The 22,630-nt window shown below is 35.1% G+C and overlaps 2 protein-coding genes across 2 annotated transcripts; both read left to right on the forward strand.

Annotated features, from left to right (window-relative positions):
• Positions 1 to 4,449: 4,449 nt before the first annotated feature.
• Positions 4,450 to 6,326, forward strand: LOC136234118 (large ribosomal subunit protein eL42). The gene is made up of 4 exons (XM_066023889.1): positions 4,450 to 4,603; positions 5,392 to 5,571; positions 5,710 to 5,784; positions 6,104 to 6,326. The coding sequence occupies exons 1-4, from the start codon at positions 4,601 to 4,603 to the stop codon at positions 6,161 to 6,163; spliced, it is 318 nt and encodes a 105-aa protein (XP_065879961.1). The 5' UTR covers positions 4,450 to 4,600; the 3' UTR covers positions 6,164 to 6,326.
• A 4,941-nt stretch (positions 6,327 to 11,267) lies between these two features.
• On the forward strand, positions 11,268 to 22,347 carry LOC136233956 (uncharacterized). The gene is made up of 14 exons (XM_066023695.1): positions 11,268 to 11,511; positions 11,596 to 11,636; positions 11,713 to 11,805; positions 12,141 to 12,215; positions 12,714 to 12,763; positions 13,849 to 13,938; positions 14,087 to 14,143; positions 15,985 to 16,054; positions 16,875 to 16,976; positions 17,055 to 17,107; positions 20,626 to 20,773; positions 20,892 to 20,976; positions 21,635 to 21,763; positions 21,986 to 22,347. The coding sequence occupies exons 1-14, from the start codon at positions 11,277 to 11,279 to the stop codon at positions 22,165 to 22,167; spliced, it is 1,410 nt and encodes a 469-aa protein (XP_065879767.1). The 5' UTR covers positions 11,268 to 11,276; the 3' UTR covers positions 22,168 to 22,347.
• The last annotated feature ends 283 nt before the right edge of the window (positions 22,348 to 22,630 follow it).

Below are 22,630 nucleotides of genomic sequence, written 5' to 3' on the forward strand. Positions count from 1 at the left end.
TCTTTATCAATAGAAATAATATATTTCTATACGGGTAATATTTTTCAAATTTTTTCACAAATCTCCGTTACGATTTTAAGTAAAATTGTCTCGAGTAAATGTATTTTAGTTAAATAAATTCTTTATTTTTAATCTCTATTTTATATCATGCAATTCATGATACAATAAATCTTATTTTAAGTTTTCAATTAGGTTTATAAGCATTAAATTGAACTAACAATTTTTAGCTCGGTTTGATTTCGTCTTACATTAACACTAATTGAAGTTTTTAAGGAAACTTTAGCCATAATACATGTTGAATTTTAAGTCAATATAGGATGAATGTGCTATCTTTTTTTTTCCCAAATTACAATTTTAATTTTATATTTCATATTAATTAATCAATTAGTTGAATTCTTAACTTTTGGCCACGATTGAGACCAACCTTATCACAATCGAGGTATGAAAGGGAAGAAAATTAAGTACCGTTTACTTTTGGCCACGGTTGCGACCACCCTTATCACAATCGAGGTATGGAAGGAACGTTTAAAGAAAAAATAAAGTGTGTTTAAGTTTAAAGTAACGATTGCATCTACCCATGGCATGGTCGGTACCTCTTAAGCAAACACAAAACAATAAAATACGTATAAGGTTACGATTGAAACCACCCTTATTTCGGGCGTAACCAAGCAAAAAAAAAATAAAATAAAATTAAGAACTTATTCATTTAATATATCTTATATATTAGTTTAGGTTTGGGAAAGGAAATTTAGTGCTTTGAAATGCTTTGAGATGAAAAACTCAATAACATGCGTGCTTATATCGTCCCGAATGCTTCAATTCAAAATTGGAAATACAAGACGAATGATATATCATATTTATACTAAGTTAGTTTGATATTTTGCGTATAAATTTACCATGCGAAGTTAGTCTTTTCGGCTTAACTAATTTAAAAGGTAAAACAGAGATATATGTTTTATTTTCATAAAAAGATTAGTTAAAGAATAAATTCAGTGAAATTTTGCTCGGGACTAGCAAAAGATTAAGTGTGGAGATTTGTTAAGCCCAAAATAGACCTAAAATATCATCAATAATTACATCAATATTGCTACGAATTTATGCTATTTATACCTATTTAGAATACTTTTACTCCCGAATATGTTTCTTTCTTGCAAGGTACATAAATATTTGGTAAAATCCAAATAGGAGTAAAAAGAGCTAAAAAATAGAAGAAAATCCCTACAAAAGGAGTCGAAGACGATGAAAATTAATAAAGCCAAGTCGAGGACACGAACGAGAGCCGAAGAGGTGAAAAACGCTCCGTGCCGCGACCGCGGCCCCCAATATTCACGGTCGCGACACGCGTCCCTCAGCCCTCCTTCCCTTCGTCCGAAGTACAAATTGTTGCTCCCCCATTCTCGGTAGAGAATTTAATATTCTCGGTACGAGCAGGAGATTTTAGAAGCCTAGTTACACACTTTCGTTTTCGACGAAACGCGATCGTTCGGGTGGATAAAGACGTCCTTTCGCAGCGGACACGATCATTCACAACGGACACGACACTTCAATCAAGACTCTTCAACATCTATAAATAAAGAGTTGATGGAGAGTTGAAAAATAATGTTATATGTGTAGAAGAAAGAGATTAGTGTAGAATTTATGCAGAAATTCCGAGTCAAGTGATTCAGAAGTTAGATTTCGATTCTGTAACAAGCAATATGATGTACACACATTGTTTACTAAATAATAACAAACTCAGTAGCGTTTAGACATTGTTCCAGTTTAGTTTTCATTTTGGTAGTAGACCGACCCAGTCTCTATTACGAAGATTCAACGAGAAGATTGAGTAGAGGATTCGCCCCTGAGCCTGACAAACTCTAACGAAACCCAAAGAAAGGATTGACAACCCGTTCACTTGCACGCCGTCGAAGAATTCAATGCTCCATGTTCTCTGTAAACTTGTATCAATTTATATTTCATCTAATAAAGTCCGTTCTATTCGATAGATTTTTATGCAGCACTTATGGTAACCAATCCACTAAAGTGACTGCTGGTGTTTTCATTAAAACGTATTTAATCCAAAATCTTTACAAGGAAACTTTGTTGAACACTTAGACAAATTATTATCTCGAAAGAGTTTTCATTTGATTAAGGGCAACTATCCCAAAAGGGTTTTGTCGCGTTCAAAGCCAATTAATTAGAGGTTCCGTCATTTATTTCATTTTTATAATTCGTACAAAGTTTAAAGTTGTTTTCTTTGCTTAATGCAAACAAATATACTTGTTTACTTTTCTAAAGTACTAAAACGTTCCTGTTTTGCAAATTCATTTTTAAATCAGAATATTTTCTAACATCTTCATATTCTAATCTAATTCTCATTCTAGCAATTTCAAAACCAAAACCGATTAAACGATTTTCCATATTATAAACCTTTAAAGTAAATTTAACCGATTATAAATAAGTTTTGTTGAAAAACGTTCCCTATGGGATCGATATCTTTTATTACTACAAGCGTATACCGTGCACTTGCGGAAATCGCTCAACACTTACCCTTAGGCTTTTTCATACTAATTTTGTTGATCCCCATAGCCTTCCCAATACTAGGCTCAACACAGTAATTAGGAATACTAACCTCATTTAACTTCACCTTCCATTGAGAAGCCTGAGCTTGGGATCCAATCTGAGCTTCACCTTTGGGAACAAAAAGAGGATTAACAGTCTCAACCACATTATTTGATGGCTCATCAGATTCTAAGCCTGGCATGCTTTGTTCAATGTGTTCGTCAGACTGGTCAGATTCTTGGACCTCCTCAATAGTCAGAGCCCCAAATCTGGACCCTGAGGTGATGACCGGAGCAACCCCTGACCCTTCAGAATTTGTTAGGTTAGGCTTCTTTTTAACAACAGGATTAGAAATTGAATGAGTCAGAGAAGTCTCGCCACTAATATCAGGGGGACGATTCTGAACCACAGAAGGACGTGTCCTTCATCTACCCGACCTCTTAGCAACCATCCAGGGGCCAAAATTCCCCCCTCTCCATGGATCCCTTCAGCTCTTACAACTCCATCCTCAACTACCCCCTCCAACACCTTCTCCCTCTTAGGGCAACCCTCATAGTTGTGCCCAAACAACCCACATTCATAACAGATGTTATGGATTCCTTCATATTCAATAAAGTAGATGGTATTTTGCAGATAGAATTTGGACAAGAGGGGTTTAACTAGGTCAATATCAATACAAACCCTAGCAAACTTGCCCCTTTCAGCTCCAATAGTAGTTTTATCTACATGGTGGACTATCCCAACAAGCCCATCAATCTTTTTTAGGAAATTTCATTATAATACTCAATCGGGAGACCCGAAAATCTTACCCAAGTCAGAATCCTGTTAACTGAACAATCCCTTGGATTAAAATTAGGAACCCAAGGTCTAATGGCAAGAACATGATTGGATATAATATATGGTCCCCCATTAATAACCGCAACATAATCTTCGGTCTGTGTAAATTTAATTATATAATAATCGTTTTCCAAATCGGTTATACTGATTTTTCCTTTTCTCGCCCATTGAGCGCGAATTCTCTGTGCAAAATAATTAAATCCAATTTTTTTGCCTAGTACAGTCACAATTAAGGATAATTTCCAATTGGACCGAAGGGAACGTTTATCAGCAGATGATAAACGGATAACAGGACACAAAGGATCCTCTTGCTCCTCATCGTCAATATCTGAATCCGACAGAAATTCCTCCCATTCCTCATCAATCCTCCCTCCGATAACGGAATTCTCCTCCTCCACAACCCCCATCACAGTATCCTTCCATGATAATTTTAAATTCCCTAGACACAAGGAAACATTGGATTCCTTGACGGAATCTGCCGACTTCACGCCTAAACGGCCCGACATCCTAATCCCATCAGAGCCACCCTCCCTGCCTAATACCTTCAAATCCGGCCTCCCTGCCAGATCCGCCCTCGCCTCACTCTTTCCCCCAACAGCCAGATCTGCTCCATCCAATCCCGCCGGCGCCGAACCTCCGGCGGATCCAGCCGATCCGGCCGCTGCAGGGAAGCACATCATCCCGCCCCCATCGCCGCAACCCTTATGAATCCCGATCGAAACAAGCGCCACAAAAACCCCTTCCTCCGTACAGATCCCCTCCTCCGTCGCTCCCTCCCTTGCCTGTGCTGCCGCCGACAGGCCGCCGCCGGATTGGGCCCATTCCCGGAGTCTCTCGCCATCCCTCCCGCTATCTCGCTCTCTCGGTCGATCTCTCACCATCGCTCACGCTTTCGCTTTCAAAGAGAGAGAGAGTCGCTTTCTTAGCCATGAGAGTTAATATGTCACTAACTTTTAATTATATGATGTATACATTAAATTTGTTCTTGGCTTAACAACCTTTAAACAATAATAATTTTAGTTGATTTCCTTCAAGAAAAAAAAAAAACAACCTTTATCTCATTGAAGACTTCATACGTCCGGCCCAAACCCGAAACTGACTCGAACTCAACAATGGAGCCCTAATTGGTGCTACTATAAAATCGTAGCATTTGGTCGCTTCTCATCTGAACCGGAAGGCCTCTTGCTGCTATCATCCCTTGAATTCCTCGAGGATAAGCATAATGGTAAGTGTAGCTTTACCTTCTACGCTTCTGCATCTCTCTTCTTCCGGTTGCATGCTTGAATTTTAACTATCGAGGTTGTGATTCTCTGTCTATCTTAACAATTTTTGCCTCTTGCTATCTCGTTTTCTACCCGCTGATGTTCGAATTGCAGTGAATTTTTATTTTTATTTCTTTCATTTGGGTTCGATCAGATTGCAGTTCTTCGATCGCTATTTATTTCTTTTCCCCGTTTTTAAACAACTTGATGGTAGTATTATTTCCACTTTGCAGTTCAAGAGTTCTGATTGATTGTTGGTTGCTAAAATTATTAGGCATATAGGGCAGAATATATACTTTTTTTTTTCCCATTGGGAATTGCGTATGCATTGATAAAGAAATTCTTATGCTCAAAAGTTAAATATTTTTCTAAGATGTGTTAGATTAGTCTTTGTTAGAAGTGATTATATGATTAGTGGAAAAGTGCAAGAATGAATTCCAATCCATGGTTTGAATGTCAGTATGTTTTATGTATTAATCCCTAATGCTCGTCTTTTGAAAGAAGATAATAAGGCAATTCAAATGATTGCTTGTTTTTGATATACTGGTATGAATAGCCAATGTTCCAGCTCATTTTATTGTTTCCTTGATGATTTTTGAGATGATTTTCTCCTTGCTGTGTGGTTGTGAATTGGAGTATGCTGAATCTAATAATAGGCTGTTCTCTGCTCACTACTACTTGTTGGAAAACAAATGTTAAATGTCTATTTGTTACTTTTAATGATAATAGATTCCTCTGCTTATTTGTGCAGGTGAACGTTCCCAAAACAAAGAAAACATACTGCAAGAGCAAGGAATGCCGGAAGCACACCTTGCATAAGGTCACACAATACAAGAAAGGGAAAGATAGCCTTTCTGCACAGGGGAAAAGACGTTATGATCGCAAGCAGTCAGGATACGGTGGGCAGACAAAGCCTGTTTTTCACAAGAAGGTAAATGCTAATGTTTTTTCCGGATCTTTTTTTTTTTAATGATCTTATGATGAAAACATAATCAAAATAATTTATCAATTATAAACCATAGGGGAGGTAGCAAATCTAACTCGTAAGTTTGATGTATTTTTTGTTCAGGCTAAAACCACCAAGAAGATTGTCCTGAGGCTGCAATGTCAAGGCTGCAAGCATGTGTCTCAGCATCCTATTAAGGTTTGCCCTCCATAAAATTTTAGGCAAAAGTTGGAAATAATTTGTCACTTTGTCCTTCCTACTTTAATCACATTTAACCATGGTAAAAAGATTCGTCTCACATAGAGTTCAATTCACTGTTACACCCATTATTGTACAATTGGAGAAAATAATTCGACCTCAGAAATCCTCTGTTAAAGGTCAAGTTAGATCTTATGAAGCCAAATGTACAAAAATAGAAGTAAGGGAGTCAAAAGTGACAAATTATGCCAAGTGGCCTATAATTTTATGTTTAGATTTGTGGATGGATATGTTTGCTGATTAGGTATTGTTCCTGCAGAGGTGCAAGCATTTTGAAATTGGTGGAGACAAGAAGGGCAAGGGAACTTCTCTTTTCTAAACACAAATGTATTCAGGTGTTATTGATTTTGTTGAACTGTTATACTTGAGGTGGACCAGATGTAGAATTTTTGTTAATGTTATTTTGTTTTTCTTCTTCTCATGTGGTGATTGCTAAGACATCTAAATGTTTATTATATAACATACTTTAATTGCAATTTTTAGATTTGGCAAATGAATTTTAATTGCTAGTCACCAGACAATTTTGTTGGGCAAATGTTAATGTTCTTGGCTTGGAAGTTCTTGATCATTTGAACCCAAGGTGAAATGGTGCGCACAATAATGGATCAAGTGATGATTTCAAGTCCATAGATGAAAGTTTCTCATCTTATAGAGTTACTGGACTAGGAAGTGAGCTTGTTTTCTCGTTAACATAATGTTTCCAATTTGGATGTTTGGAGTTGCTCATCATTTTGATTTCACTATTCTCTGCACAGGACATTGCCTGCCGAACTATTAGCTTGTTTGTTTTGATGACAATTCTTTCTTCGGTTCCAGATTTTTGTAGAGATGACAATGGTTGCTAAATTGTCCAATTATATTATGAAATATTCATATTTTTTGTACACGAGTTTGTAAACGGTTTCTTTATTTTTAAACACTATTAAAGCTTGATTTTTGACCCGTAAGATGTTTTTTTTAATTTTTTATTATATTAATAAATATGAAAAGTAATATTAGTAATAAAATCTTATAGAGAAAAGTATAAAGATAAATCGTGGTTTGGGTTATTTTCAAACATAAATTATATGATTCATAAAAGTTGATAAACAAGTACATTGAGTTTGATTCTGTGCTTGATTCTGTGCTTCTGTTAGCAAGCACAGTTCAAATCAATTAATGGTGTTTAAAATATTCAAAATGGTGTTTAAAATATTCAAAATGAATGGTGTTTGAAAAATTCAAAATGTCAAAACAATTTATTTTGAGTGACCTAGTGAGAGAAGCATCTCTCTAGGTCCTTCCTCGACACTTCCGCCGCCCCCTCCTTTCCTGCTCTCTCCTTTCTTCTTTTTTCCTTTTCACCCCATTTTCTTTTTCCTTTTCATCCCTTTTCTTTGCAAATCTTTTGCCCTTCCTTCACATGTAGCTTGTCTTCCTTCTTCATCCTCCCATTTTTTATGCTTTCTTAATTTTATTTTGATAGTTTTTATTTAGTTGAATTTCATATATTTTTTCAGATCTCTAACCCCGTTTGAACTGCATCTGTTGTTCGTATCTTTTCATTTGTAACTTTTTCTGTTTTAGCAAGAACGGAAAAGGTAGATCTTATCCGTAGACCACTAGTTCTACGGGATTGCGAAGAAGGGACTTAGATCCGAAGGTTCAGAATGGTTCTAATGTTGGAGAATGGACTATAAATGCTTTTTTGCGAACTTGGAGTCTTGAGAAATATATGACTTATCTGTTGTTATTTATGCTAGTGTTACCTTTTATGGTTTTTTCTGCTTTTTATAGTCATGTTATTACCTTAGTGGATCATGTATTAGGCATTGCCTATACTTATGTGAGGTGTTGTACCTTACTGTTTTCTTGCTGTACTATCAATCTTCTTCTTATTTAATGAAATATTAGCATTATCATAAAAAAAAAAAAATTCAAAATGTCAGTCAAAACTTAAAAGGATATTTTTGTTTTTATATTTTATAAATTGACTTCTTTATTATCTAAACCCTAACCTTCCTTACAGCTTCTATCAAATTCGTTGAGTTTCAGCTGCTTTCCAATTAATAAAATCCGTCAAAATCTAAATAAGGGAAAAAGGAAGTAGAAGCAATAGTCAATTCCTGCAATTAAAAAATCCTTACTATCACTATCAACTATTCTTCAAAAAAAAAAAAAAAAACTCAATCCTACAAAGTGTAATGTACCAGAGAATATAAGCAAGAAGATACTGGTAACTTGGGAAGAAAGGATTTGGGATGACCTCTTATGAGAACTATACTCGTAATGTATGTGGTGATGTTCAATCCCCTAGGGTTTGTTTTCGAGCGTAACAAATCCTTTTTTTTTTTTTTGAAAATCTTATCTGGTAAATGAAATTATCTTGCTTTGACCAATTCTTTCTGAAAGCTGGGTATTCTCAAATAGTCGATGACTTACTATTAGGAATTGTTATAGAAATACAAAAGTATTCCTTACTTGTCCGCCTGTTGTTTAGCAGTTTTTGGCAAGGTTGTAAAAAACTCTAGACATTAGTCGGGCGGACATGGCCCTTACTAATTAATCGGATTTGTATTTATTTATTTTTTTATTAAGTAAAGTATTATATAAATACAATTAATATATGAATTATACTATGTAAAAATAATAAGATAAAATATTTAGGATAGAAAAACATACATATTTTAATATTATTTACATTAATGTCGTTAAAAAAAATAACAAATAGATCAATAAAATAATATTTATAACAAAATGTATCATAAATAAATAAAATTAATATTCTTAAAAATAAATTTAATAGTTTAATGTTTTTTTTTAATTTTTTTGTTATTTAATGTTTTTTTTAAATTAAAAAAATTGACATAAAATCTAAGGACCAATTTTTAAAAAAAAGCCGCCTGGAACCGCCTGAGACCTCCTTGGAGGCCAAAAATCGATCAACCGATTTATGCCGCCCGATTAGTGGAAATCAGGACGGTGTTCGAAAAATCTCTGCCTAGGCCGATTTTTAGAACATTGGTTTTTGGATACAAACGAATCTCCCTAGAGAAAGTAATTTCAATGGAAGGAATGGAAAGGTATTCGACTAAGATAAAGACGAGTATTCTCAAACTTTCCTATTTCCTGGGCTCTGCTTGCTCGTCTACTCTCCGCTCCCGACAAGTAATAATTTAAATTCATTTCACCTTGCCTGCATCAAGATTTAAAACTTGTCGTAGAAAAAAGGCAATCAATCAGGTAAAAAACCATGTAAATAGTGACTTGACTATTTGGCCTCCCTTTTTTATCTATATCCCTTCTAACCTCACTTTACTTTGACTAGAGATTGCTACCTGCATTTTTACTTTACCCTTTTCTTTTACCGATAGTAGATTACATAGGTGACATACAATTTTTATCCTATATGTACAACCTTCAATTTGCTACATTAATATACACCACTTTATGAGTGACTTCTCACTAAAGTATACAACCGGAACAAATAACCGGTCAACCTATCACATCACCAAATTTTAACCCATCCTTTGAGAAAAGTAGAACCCACACATCTTCTTCAACCTTATATCTCTATTATTTCTCATTCATTTTAAGCATCTTTTCTCTCACACTCTCTTTCCTTTTCCTCTCTCTATCTCCAACTCTCCCTTTCTCTCTCTCTTTCTCGAACAAGACCAAAGGTTGAGTGTCTGAAACGCTTCAACCTTGCCCGAGCATCGAAGCTATATTGCTGAAACAATATATTCACCTATTGATTCTAAACATTTATGAGTATCTTGAATGTTGACCTATTAGGTTCACAGTTCACAACTTTCATAAAATTATAGAAATCCATCACAATTCTAGAAGTAAAAAATGTTCTAAAAAGTGCATTGGATGACTTTGTTTCACCCTGTAAATTACTTTCAACTTCAAATAAATACAAAGAAGAGCAACTTGATGCATATAACCATTTCTAGAGAGCACTTTAATCATATCATTGTACAAAACAAGTTGAGGCTTATATTAGTACTCTTTCCGAATTTCTTCAAACACCTATCAACCAAGAAAACTACGTTTCATGAAATTAGCTAGGTTTTCAACACAAAATTCAATTTTATGTCAATTGAAGCCATTAAAGGAGTGGCCATATCTTGTTAGAGACGCGGACTAATCAATCGATAGGAAAAAATGTTTCAATTCCTATGAAATTAGAATTCTCCAACTGCTATAACATAATTGAAGTCATGTGAAACAACACTAGGATTTCTAAATTAGAACAAATGAATCTGAATACTTGAAGAGCCAAAAGACAATGGTTCTCGCGAAAGAGTTCACGAAAAGATAAGGTTGAAGAAGATGGATATGTCTCACTTTTTTTTTTAAGGGATTCTTAAAGGGATGAGTTAAAAATTGATGATGTGCGTGGTTGACAGTGTTGATTACTTATTTTTCATACACTCTAATAACAGGTTACTCATAAAATGATATATATTATTATGACAAATTGAAGGTCGTACATAAATATTTAATTTACTCTCAAATAGGCTTTTATGCCTAGCTTTTTTTTATGCCTAGCTTTTAATTCTAAATGGATCCCATTTTTTTTTGTCATGAAAAGAAAAAGATAATTGTCAAATTTGAGCCTAACATTTTTAATGTAGTGCAATTTGGCTATAACGTAGGAAATAGTCAAAATTTAACCCTAACGTTTCTAAACAAGATCGATTTTGGCCCTATGTTATAAAAAAAGATGATTGTTATTTAACTGTCACATATGACCTTCCAAACACCAATTACTTCTAAGATATTTAATCTGTCATTAATACAAAAAAAACTTGTTAAAATGCTAAAAACCAAGTTTGCCACATAAGTTAATCACAATTTTTTTTTATCAATATGCCTAAAATGCTTAATGTGTTACTAATATAGTCACAAATGACCATAATTTTTTTTATGAAACTGCTTCAGTTTATCGACAAACTTATTTGGAAGGTTTGATGTGCCAGTTAAATAACAGTCAAATTCGTTTTTTTAAATTTTTGATAACATACGGCTAAAATTGATCTTGCTTGAAAATATTACGATTAAATTTACATTATTCCATATGTTAGAATTAATTCCGTACTTTTTCAAAAATGTTAGGATTAAATTTGATCTTTTATCTCTAACCAACAAGAAAAATCTCACTTCCATTTAGTGAAAAATGAGATACGGATTCTAACATCGTCCCTCTTGATGTTGAAGAAATGTGAGTATTTTGCTAATTATGAAAGATTAAAGATCTAATTCATTTTTGGAAAATAGTTTATGGAGCGAATGAGTTCTTTGGCCTAATATTTACAAAGGTGAAATAATTTACCTGAAAAAGTGGCAGTTTAAGAAGGGCCCACGTTATCTTGACAGGAAGCAGTAGACTTAACTGTTTGTTCAGTTTGTGTTGTGTCCAGTCTTGATACTCAATTAGAAGAATGTCTATGTGTTCAAGATTCCCAACAATTCTAATCCCATCATCCAACTACAAATTCTTGCAATTCCCACTTCTTCCTCACCATTTCCAACCCATTTCATCAAAATCCCTTTTCCCCTTCTCAACTTCTACCCACCATTTCACTAAATTTCAATGTCACGCTCAAAATCACCAAAAATATCAATTTGAAAGGCTCTTTTCTAACCTTAACCAATCCACTCTCAAAAGAGATCCCGGTACACTATGCTACCCCAATTTTCCATTTCTCTTTCCTTTTTCTTACTCAAAAAGTCCTCAACTTTTCTCATTTTGCGTTGCAGGAAGTCTATCCGGTGCAATTCTTTTGGTTGCTGGTACGACGGTAAGATATGAATTCTGGTTACTTAATAGTTTTATTGTTACCATAATTAGTTTGTGATTACTTGAACCCCCTCCAGGTAGGTGCTGGGGTATTAGCAATTCCTGCTGTCACTCAGGAATCTGGCTTTTTGGCCTCATCAGTCGCCTGCATTCTTTGTTGGATTTATATGGTAATGATGCTAACTCCTCTAAATCTTACCCTACTTGTTCATGGTTGTCAAGTTCATATTTTAGTGTCCCTTGTCTTTCCATATAATAGCATGTTTGAAATAGAATAAGTCATGGGTTTAAGCACCCCCATCCTATTTGAAAGTGGATTATTGTCTGGGACGGAGTTAGCAGGGTGAACATGAAGAAAAGAAGTAGCCATTAGTTGAGAAATATAACTCTAGTCTAGGTTAATGCAAGTGATTTCTCGTTACCTCAATTTGGCACCACAACATTTTATTTGATTTCATAAAGTAATTTCACCTCAACCCTTAGATTATTTCCAATTATTATGCAGGTTGCTACTGGACTTCTTGTTGCTGAAGTAAATGTGAAGACAATGTGTGAATTGGGTTCGGGTGGCGTATCATTGGTAATGTTCTTATTGAGAATGCCATGGAATTTTCAGGTTATACTTTGTATGTTTCTATCATTTATTTGTTTAGAAGTTGGGTTCAAATAATTATCTCTTGAGAGATTCTTTCCCTAAGAATTAGACCTTTGTTAATATTCAACAACTTATTTCTACATTTGGTTTTGGCTGCTGCTTATATCTCTTTCCATGATTAAGATGTGAACCTGTTGATTACCAATTAGAAATGATGTAAACAATATACAGATTCTCCTATATTCTGGTTTTTATCGTCTCCTGCATGTAAGAGTTGGTACAGAATCTTAATGTCAATGGCATCATAATTTTTAAGTCTTCCTTAGAAAGCATATTAACCATAAAATGCTTTTTGGGTTTTGATGTTATTATAGAATTATCTTGTAATATAGCAAATTTGCAATTGTTTAGTCGTGCATCTTATTTTTTCTGTCATGCTATCTTGTTGCTCAAATATTTCGTTTTGATTTTTACTGATGTCAGGTGTCAATGGCCAGGAGGACTCTCGGTACAGCTGGAGTACAAATTGCATGGTAGGATGATAAGTTGATTCACTGTTGTCTATTAACACTATAACATAACAGTAATCATATAACTAGACAGAATTCAAAAGGAAAAGCGCACACAGAACCATATATATATTTCATTTTTCGTTACTGGTTAGCAACTATTTATACTTGGTAATCTCTTTTACAGCATAGTTTCTTGGTGGTTTAGAATTCATAGTACTGTCTTCACTCAAACTTGCAACATAGCAAGCATAGGACTTATTGAAATTGTTGCTAGGTCCTGAGTGTTGAAGCCCATCTCAATATGGAAAGTTAGTTTAGTAATACAAATGTAATAGATTTAGTTTGCGACTCATATATATATATACGATATTAGCAACCCCCAGCCATCCCAACTCATTACCCACGCACAATTCATTGTCTTTTTTCTACGGGTTGAAAAGTTATATGCTGATGTATCTCCTCGAAGTAACTGGAAGGACATAGTTTTTCTAGATGCAACTGCATGGTGGTTTTGACAATTGACATTTTTAGGAACACTTAGGCTGATAAGTTTTAGAACTGTAATTCTAGAGGTGTTTACAGGAAAATGTAATGTCGTGTTAATTATTTTGGATTTCCTGCTTGTGTATTAATTGAATCAATGTAGTGTCATACTCTTATGGGTATAAATGAAATGGTGGTTTATTGTTTCCATATGAGATCTTTTTGGACTCTTATCTTCTAACCTAAACCTTCCCGATATGACTTGATATATTCTCATGTCATGTTTGATATTTATGTTTCTTCAAGAACAATATGTTTTTAAGAGAATCAAAATTTGAAAGATCAATTATGTTTTGTAAGAGTACATTCTGCTTTGGACCAATATAATTTTCATAGAAATCTGGCTTTAAAGCTTCATTACTAAGGTTTGGCTAGCATTTTGAACTGAATGGACCACTAATACTTTTGAGCACAAAACTTTATGGTTGCATACATCCTTCAGAATTCATATAAATCCATTTCAAATAAAATGAGGATCATAAATGCAGATTTAATATTTGATAGGCGCATTGCATTTTTTTCTTGAAATGTGACAATCATTTTATTTTTTATTTGTCTTGCAGTTGGGCATACATTTTTATTCATTATGCTCTTCTAGTTGCCTATGTGGCTCGTTCTTCAGATATTCTGACGAATTTTCTTGGAATACCATTGTAAGAACATTGTGCTTCTCTTTGCCATAGTATCAAATTTGTCCATTTGACAATCTGGTCATTACAGTGTTATTTCTAGATCATATTATTGAGAGTATGTTGTACTTGTACATCTGCTAGGTGTTCATTGCCTGCAAAATGTTTGCAGATGGGAAAGCGGAACTTTGTTCTCTTTGGTTTTGGGGGGCATATGCTACTTTGGAAGGTTGGTAGTATTTTCTTATATATTCGTCTTTGACGACCAGTATCAGCTTGTTTTCTTTGGACAATTGTGAGTAAATAAATGGCTGTGGACATTAAATAATATGTCAGGCCAATTTGTTTTACCTGCATATGAATTTCAAATCATTGAGATTTTTGAGGTTGATTTTAGGATAGGAAATTATAATATACCTTGAACGCTGCTCAAAACTAAAAAGTGCAACAATAATGTTTTTTTTTTTTTTTTTTTTTTTTTGTGTAATAGATTATGTGGTTCTCAAATTGTAGAATTTTTCTCTCTCCCCATCTCATGTTGTTGTTATGGTCCCGAGTTTGGGATTGAGTTATGAGTCGGTTTGTAGTGAGATTCCAATCCAAACAAGTCTATATTTCTACTTTCTGCCCTTAAACCTTACATTTTCCTGTCTAATAGAGGCTCATTACGAGAGAACCTCTGATCTCTATAGTTGTTTTTTTGAGTAAATAGGAACTTAAAACTGCCGTTCTTTTGAATTTCATTGAATAACTATTCATTACAGGATCTGCCTGCAAAATAAAACTGTGCCTGCAAACCATAACTGCCTCATAACTGTTAAGGACAAGTTAGCAGAATATGCAAGCCACACATGACACACAACACAACTAAAGCACCCACACCCACGAGCGACACACAACTAATGCGCACACACAAAACAGAGCTTATTGTCGTAGTAGTCCTCTCATGCGTGTAAATGCTGAAATTTATTGCTTATTTTTTTTCATCTTCACAAATATAACGGATTACTGAATTGGACAGGAGAGAAATAGATACATGTGCTTATACCTGCAGCCAGCTTAAGCTTTTGGGTTAGTTTTAACTCAGTATCTAACTTCTTAATGCAACTCAGTCAGTTGAAAGTGACCCCAAATGCAACTACTTTTATCTTAAACCTTCTTTTTCTTGTGTGAAAATTCAACAGAGCCACTTACTGTGGTGCAATTTTTAGTAGCAGATATTTCGGTTTTACCCTCTATGGAGAAAATTGATGGAAAATATTGCTCGATGTTATCAATTCTATTATATATATATATAAACAAAGTTTTACAATTTTCTTGGTCTTGAATCAAGAAATCATTTATTTTTTAATATTTTTGTAAACAAGCCTTGAGGATATCGTGCTCCATCATCATATTATGATCTCTCTTATGAGCTGACGATAGCTGCTATAATATATTTATAGTGGGAAAGAAACAGAAAATATATTGATTGTTTAATATGAAACTGAGTCTCTAACAAATTGTGCTAGGATGTTGCATGATCTTGTCATATATAATAAATATTAAGAGGGTGTTTGGAAACACCATTTTGGATGGAATTCATTTCAATTGAACTATGTTTTACTCAAATTTCATGTCTGGAAGCTAAAAAAAATAAAAATAAAAAAAATAAAAGAAATGAATTTTTTCATATTTAAAAGTAGCTTGTGAAGTGAGAATTAGAATCCATGACAAAGATGGCATGAGTTTGTGAGAATTCAACTGAGAGTAGTTTATGGTGGATATTAGCTCAATTAGCAATTAAATTCCTCTATGTTAATAATGTTTCCCAAATGTACCAAATGATTTGGTAAATGAACTGAATTGAACTCTAGTAAGGAAATTCAATTCTTTTCTTGCATGGAATTTGTTCCAAACAAGGGGTAAAGATTTTGTAGCATCTTCCCAGCTATCAAATACAAATCCTATGGTATACTATTGTTAAGAACTTTCAGATGCTTGTTCTCAAGTTTTCTAGTTTCAATACTACAAGTTACGTTTCTCTAATTGGATGAAGTAAATTGATTTTGCACTTGTCCCGCTTTGCAGTCAGCGCTTCATTGGTGCTGTTAATGGAGCTCTAGTACTTGCAATCATTGCTTCTTTCACAGCTCTTGTGGTAATTCTCTACATGACGGATATGTTAATTTTATTATCAAGCCATTATTACAACTTCAATTCAGTATCTTGCACTCGTAGATATGTTATTAGTTGTTCATTATTTGTGTTTATACTCTGTAGATAGACTTCGAAATTTGACATTTAAACTTCTTTACATTGTTATATGGAAATGGAAATGGATACGGAAATTGAAACCAAGAAATGATATCTGTAAAAAAAATATAGGTTATGGAAACATGAGGGAAACGTGTAAAAAACAAAAATATAAGGGTATATATCGATAAATTTTTAAAAATACACATTCAAAAAATTGAGGGCGAGCCTTGGCGCAACGGTAAAACGTTGTTGTCGTGTGACCAGAGGTCACGGGTTCGAGTCTTAGGAGCGGCCTCTTGCCAATTAAATTGGCAAGGGAAGGCTTGCCCCCAATACACCCTTGTGGTGGGACCCCTCCCCGGACCCTCGCTCAGCGGGGACGCGTAATGCGACCGGGCCGCCCTTTTTTTTTTTTACACATTCAAAAAATTGACATACAAGTTAGATAATAGATCAAAAAATGAGATTTTTTTCATTTTCCAAGCTTGTAGAAGATGATCTAGAAAATATTAGGGCTTTATTGAACATGTGGTTAGCATTCACCTATTTCTAAAAACATATTACATCTCAAGAAATGAGTTGTCAAATTCTAAGAAACGAGTTTCCGATTTTCTTAAGTTATGGAAATGTGACTCGAAAAGTTCCGTACAAGTTTCCAAGAGTTTCAGTTTCCGAAATGTTTCCCCAAACATTAAATGCTTTACTACAATCTTGTTTCTTAGGCAGTTGCTAGTGGAAATCTGCAATTAGACGCTCTTTTGAAAGCCAACTTTGAAGCTGTTCCTATGAGTATACCTATAATTGCACTTTCATTTGTTTATCAGGTAACAACAAAAACTTGTACTAGCTAGTTTGACACAACACGTGAAGTAGTTATAATATTCTGCATCTGCTTTGGACAGAATGTTGTACCTGTTCTTTGCACGAATCTTGAAGGAAACATTTCAAAAGTAAGGTAACATTTCGTATTCTCACTTGTTTGCTTGATATTGAGTTTACACCAATACACTGAGGACGTTGGTGTACAAAATATGTAAATTTTTGCAGCCTTTTCTTGTTATCATATAAAATCCGTCCATGGACCATGATCATGCCAAATGTAGACTATGCAGTAATTTTGTCCGGCAAATGTAGACATCGTAGGAAGAATAAGTAGAAACACTTAACTTTGTCAGATTAATCAGCCTAATTGTTGATCAGTTAGTTATAGCCTGGTGCATATAAATAAGTAGAAACACAACTTTGCAAGAATGTTCCAAGCAAACAGTACACTTGATACCATTTCACATGCTCTTCAGCTTAAGTTTTAATTATTTTATTTTCCTTATCTATGGAACCTCTTTGTGATAGTTTTAGCATGATGGCATATAAGTAGAGCTAATTATACTAGTTCATTTACGCTAGTTTTAAGAATGACTGGTTAATCAACCATATGTTTGCTGGTGGGATGAATTAGCTATTTGGAAGAGCGGTTTGTCATGTGTCAAGTCATTTTGGCAATGGTGAAGTGATCACTGTGCTGACATGTAGATAGCAGAGGCAGAAGCAGCACAAAGGCTTAAATTTGCAATTTGTTAGTTGTTCCACTTTCATAGATTAGGCTAGCTCGCTCTCGGGTTATCGTGAGCATCTCAGGCTCTCATTAAACTCCAATAATTGAAGATTTTGCAATTTGGTTGCCTTATGAGGATCAAGCAAAAAATCACCCGTTGGTCTCGAGTTAGAAATAACTGAGGAATATTAAGAAACACCATAGATAGCCGTAACATGAACTTCTATTGAATTTAAATTAACACAGATGCATGTCATTTACATGTAACAGATAAAGATCTACAACTTAAATATTATATCTAATCAATTTTATATTGTTTTAAGAATAGCCATTTAATTAGTATCCACAAACAAGTGAATGCTTATTCCTAAAGTCTTATATTTATTTTACATATTTACAAACAATTACTTCATTTTTACCATGTTTACACAATTAATTAAGTTGGATATTTTAAAGCGACATAAAAAAAGGGTTCGTACTTGAGACCACCTAAAAGTTCAAATAAAAAAAATTAGTCACGGTAGCATCTATTATCTACCTATTGGCTAAACTGGAGTAGTTATTTATACTAAATTTAGAAATTAGTAATGATCTAGAAACTATTGGGGAAATGTAGGAGTGACGAGAACTACGAAAAATACAAAGAGGCTAAAAGGGAAGTAAAGAAGGTCATACGAGATGCTAGAGCAAAGGTGAATCGGGATCTGTATACAAGATTGGATACGAAAGAAGGGGAAAGAGACATATATAGAATTGCTCGGATGAGAGATAGGAAGACGCGAGATCTCGGAAAAGTTAAATGTGTGAAGGATGTGGACCAGAAAGTCCTAGTTGGAGATAAGGATATCAAGGAACGATGGAGGTCCTATTTTGATGACTTATTTAATGGAGATCGCCAACAAGATGTTGGAGATATAAGTATCCATCACGATATGATAAATCATGAATGCCTGCGGAGAATTCAAAAGGGTGAAGTCAAAATGGCATTAAGTAAGATGAAGTTGAAGAAAGCAGTAGGACCTGATGGCATCCCTATTGAGATTTGGAGATGTTTGGGAGAAAGAGGAATCGAATAGTTGACGACGTTCTTCAACAAAATTTGGAGAAACAATAAGATGCCATCAGAATGGAGGAAAAGTACCTTAATCCCTTTGTATAAGAACAAAGGCGATGTCCAAGATTGTGCCAACTATCGGGGAATCAAATTAATGAGTCACACTATGAAACTTTGGGAGCGAGTGATTGAACAAAGGCTAAGGAGGACGGTGAAGATCTCGGAAAACCAGTTTGGCTTTATGCCGGGAAGATCAACTATGGAAGCCATCCATCTAATGAGACAATTAATGGAGCACTATCGAAATAAGAAGAAAGACTTGCATATGGTTTTCATTGACTTGGAGAAAGCATATGATAAGGTACCAAGGGAAGTACTTTGGTGGGCCTTGATAAGGAAAGGCATTTCGCGGAAATATATTGACATCATAAAGGACATGTATGAGGGAGTATGCACGAGTGTACGTACTAGTGTTGGGAAAACTGAAGAGTTTCCTATTACGATTGGAGTGCATCAAGGTTCCGCACTAAGCCCATTTCTTTTTGCCATCGTTATGGATGAACTAACAAGTTCACTTCAAGATGGTATACCATGGTGCATGCTGTTTGCAGATGATATTGTGTTGGTTGATGAGACGAAAGAAGGAGTGGAGATGAAGTTGGAACTATGGAGGCAAACTCTAGAATCTAGAGGCTTTAAGTTGAGTCGAAGTAAGACAGAATATTTGGAGTGTAAGTTTAGCGGCCGTAGGAGTAGGGAGGCAGGGACAATCACCCTAGATGGAGAGTTGTTCAGGCCTCGGATTGCTTCCGGTATTTAGGATCTATTATCCAAACGGATGGAGAAGTAGATGGAGATGTTGCCCATAGGATTAAAGCTGGTTGGTCGAAGTGGAAGAGTGCTACGGGTTTCCTTTGTGATCCCGGCATGCCTAATAGATTGAAGGGAAAATTCTACCGGAAGGCAATTAGACCAGCATTGTTATATGGTACGGAGTGTTGGGCAGTGAAACACTGCCACATCCATAAGATGTCGGTGGCGGAGATGCGTATGTTGAGATGGATGTGTGGTCACACGAGAAAGGACCGGGTGCGTAATGAAATAATTAGGACAAAAGTAGGGGTTACATCTATTGAGAATAAAATGAGAGAAAACCGACTAAGGTGGTTTGGCCATGTGAGACGTAGAGCGCTTGATGCGCCGGTTAGGAGAACCGAAGAGTGGCAAAGGGATGTAGTGGTGAGGGGTAGGGGAAGACCTAAGCAAACTTGGAGGAGGGTGATCGAGAGTGATATGAGTTTATTGGGAATTGAGGAAAATATGGTAGTGGATAGGACGGAGTGGAGGGAGCGAATCTGTGTCGCTGACACGACTTGATTTTCACGGTTTTATATGATGGTTCATGTTAGCCGACCCCGAATCATTTCGGGACTAAGGCTTTGTTGTTGTTGTTGTTGTAGTAATGATCTAGAAAGAAACAAGCTATTATAAGATAATATAATATAGAAAATTATCAATATGACATTCATGGTATACACAATGATATATTCTAATTATAGATAAGTAAACATTGTTGTCGTGTGACCAAGAGGTCACGGGTTCGAGTCTTGGCGCAACGGTAAACGTTGTTGTCGTGTGACCAAGAGGTCACGGGTTCGAGTCTTAGGAGCGGCCTCTTGCCAAATAAATTGGCAAGGGAAGGCTTGCCCCCAGTACACCCTTGTGGTGGGACCCCTCCCCGGACCCTCGCTCAGCGGGGACGCGTAGTGCGACCGGGCCGCCCTTTTTATAGATAAGTAAACACACTTAGAATTTATGTGTAGATCAAGAATTCATGGGAATTCATCATCAGCTTTTGTATTTTCAGGACTGCAATTGTTCTAGGCACAGCTATACCCCTCGGTTTGTTTCTTGTATGGAACGGTGTTATTCTAGGATCGATTGCAAACACTGAAATGGCTGATAAGATCATTGATCCTCTACAACAGTTGCGATCTACAAACGGCGTTGTGGGAGTAAGTTTTTCTAAGCATACCAGTAAAATTTCCTTAAGTTCTTTTAGGTGACATATTGATAAAATAATTTGTGAAATGAAAATAAGAGTCGTCATATTATTCTCTTCTGATTTTACAGCCTATTATTGAAGTTTTCTCACTTCTTGCAATTGCAACATCTTATATTGGATTTGTTTTGGGTCTGGCTGACTTCCTTGCTGACTGTGAGTGGTTAACTTTTCTACTATTTGGTTTCTTCTGCATTTTCATTTGACATTTACTCGTGCAGTTTGTTACTTCCTCTCTTGGAAAAAAACACATATTTAGCCCCATAAAATTAAACCCGAAAACAAAAAATGCATCATATTGCAAGTTCAGTACCAGTTAGATAATAAACTGTGCAATTTTAGCTGCCTGATCTCCATAACTGTTGTTACTCTTTGGAAGCTGAATATATTCTTCTATTGTTACTTCTGCAAAGTTCTGCAAAATGAGTAGAACAAATTCAGAACACAAGCTATATGAAAATACAACTCTTTTAACTTTAACTAGGAAAACGTGAAGTTAAAGCTTTGTTGTAGGCGAAGGCCATGTTTATAGTGCATTTAGTTCTATCCAATTTTTTCCTTCATTCATTTCACTGCGAATATTCTGCAATTCATTTACTTCATGTGTCACTATATTTAGCATGTAAGACCAATTTACGGGATTGGTTGATTACGTAATCATATTTGCATTCATTTACTTCATCTGTTGTGCTTCACCAAGATGGTGATTGTGAAAACACATTAGGTAGAAAGTGGTGTCATCACCAAAAGTAAAAGACTACTTAATTCTTTATGAAGGAAGATATTTAACTGTTTTCTTTTGATATATATTCAGTATTAAATCTCCCTGCCAGTCAGAACAAGCCTCTTCCATATCTTTTGACTTTGATTCCACCATTGGCATTAGCATTGCTGAACCCTGAAATATTTTTCAAAGCTTTGGATTTTGCTGGAACTTATGGAGGTACGAAATTTCTGTCTCTGATGTTCAATGAAGAAGAAACAAATCCTCATTTTTTTTATAACTTCAGATCAGCAATTTCTGTTGTAAATTACTTTTCATTACCTAGGTAGCAAAAATGTTAGTTCTCTCAAATTTATGTGTATAAAAAATATGCTTGTTCTTAAACAGGTTAAAACTTGATTGATTTACGCCATGTATTTCATTGTTCGTTTTTTTTTTTAGTTTTGGTGCTCTTTGGAATTCTTCCTGCTGCAATGGCTTGGTCAGATAGGTACTCAAGTTCATCACCATCAATTAACTTCCCCGAGCTGCTCCCTGGAGGAAAAATTACACTTTCTTTTGTGATTGGAGGTGCAGGTTATGTCATTGTTTCCGAAATACTGGAGAATTTGGGGTGGTTGTGATCATTATGATCACAAACAAACAATCTTATAGTCTAAAGTTCGTTTTACAAAGGAAACCTCAGTATAGCATTCACAATGTTCTACCGGACTGTTTCATATATATAACATTGATCTTTTTTATAAGAATGTAACTGTATTTTTTTCTTATCCATTTTAATCAACTCCATATTCCCCCTCAAAGTTGAAAAATGTGAATTTATGAATTTTTAATTGTGAAATGAAAGATAATAGTTTACAAACAGATAACCCTTTTGATAGATGATCTATGATGATGGTGGCTGAATTATCTATGCAATTTCTGCACAAGACAATGGAATTGTAATCTCTAATTTTCCCAATATTTTTCTGTGCATTTTGACACTCATTCCACCACTTGTAGAGCTCCTGCTGAAACTTGTACTTGTTCTTGTTGAAGTAGTTGCTGAAGAAGAAGAAGTTAAAGAAAAAGAGTTGCCCAGTGCAT

The sequence above is a fragment of the Euphorbia lathyris genome, chromosome 6, assembly GCF_963576675.1.
Source record: "Euphorbia lathyris chromosome 6, ddEupLath1.1, whole genome shotgun sequence".
In the NCBI taxonomy this organism is placed as follows: domain Eukaryota; kingdom Viridiplantae; phylum Streptophyta; class Magnoliopsida; order Malpighiales; family Euphorbiaceae; genus Euphorbia; species Euphorbia lathyris.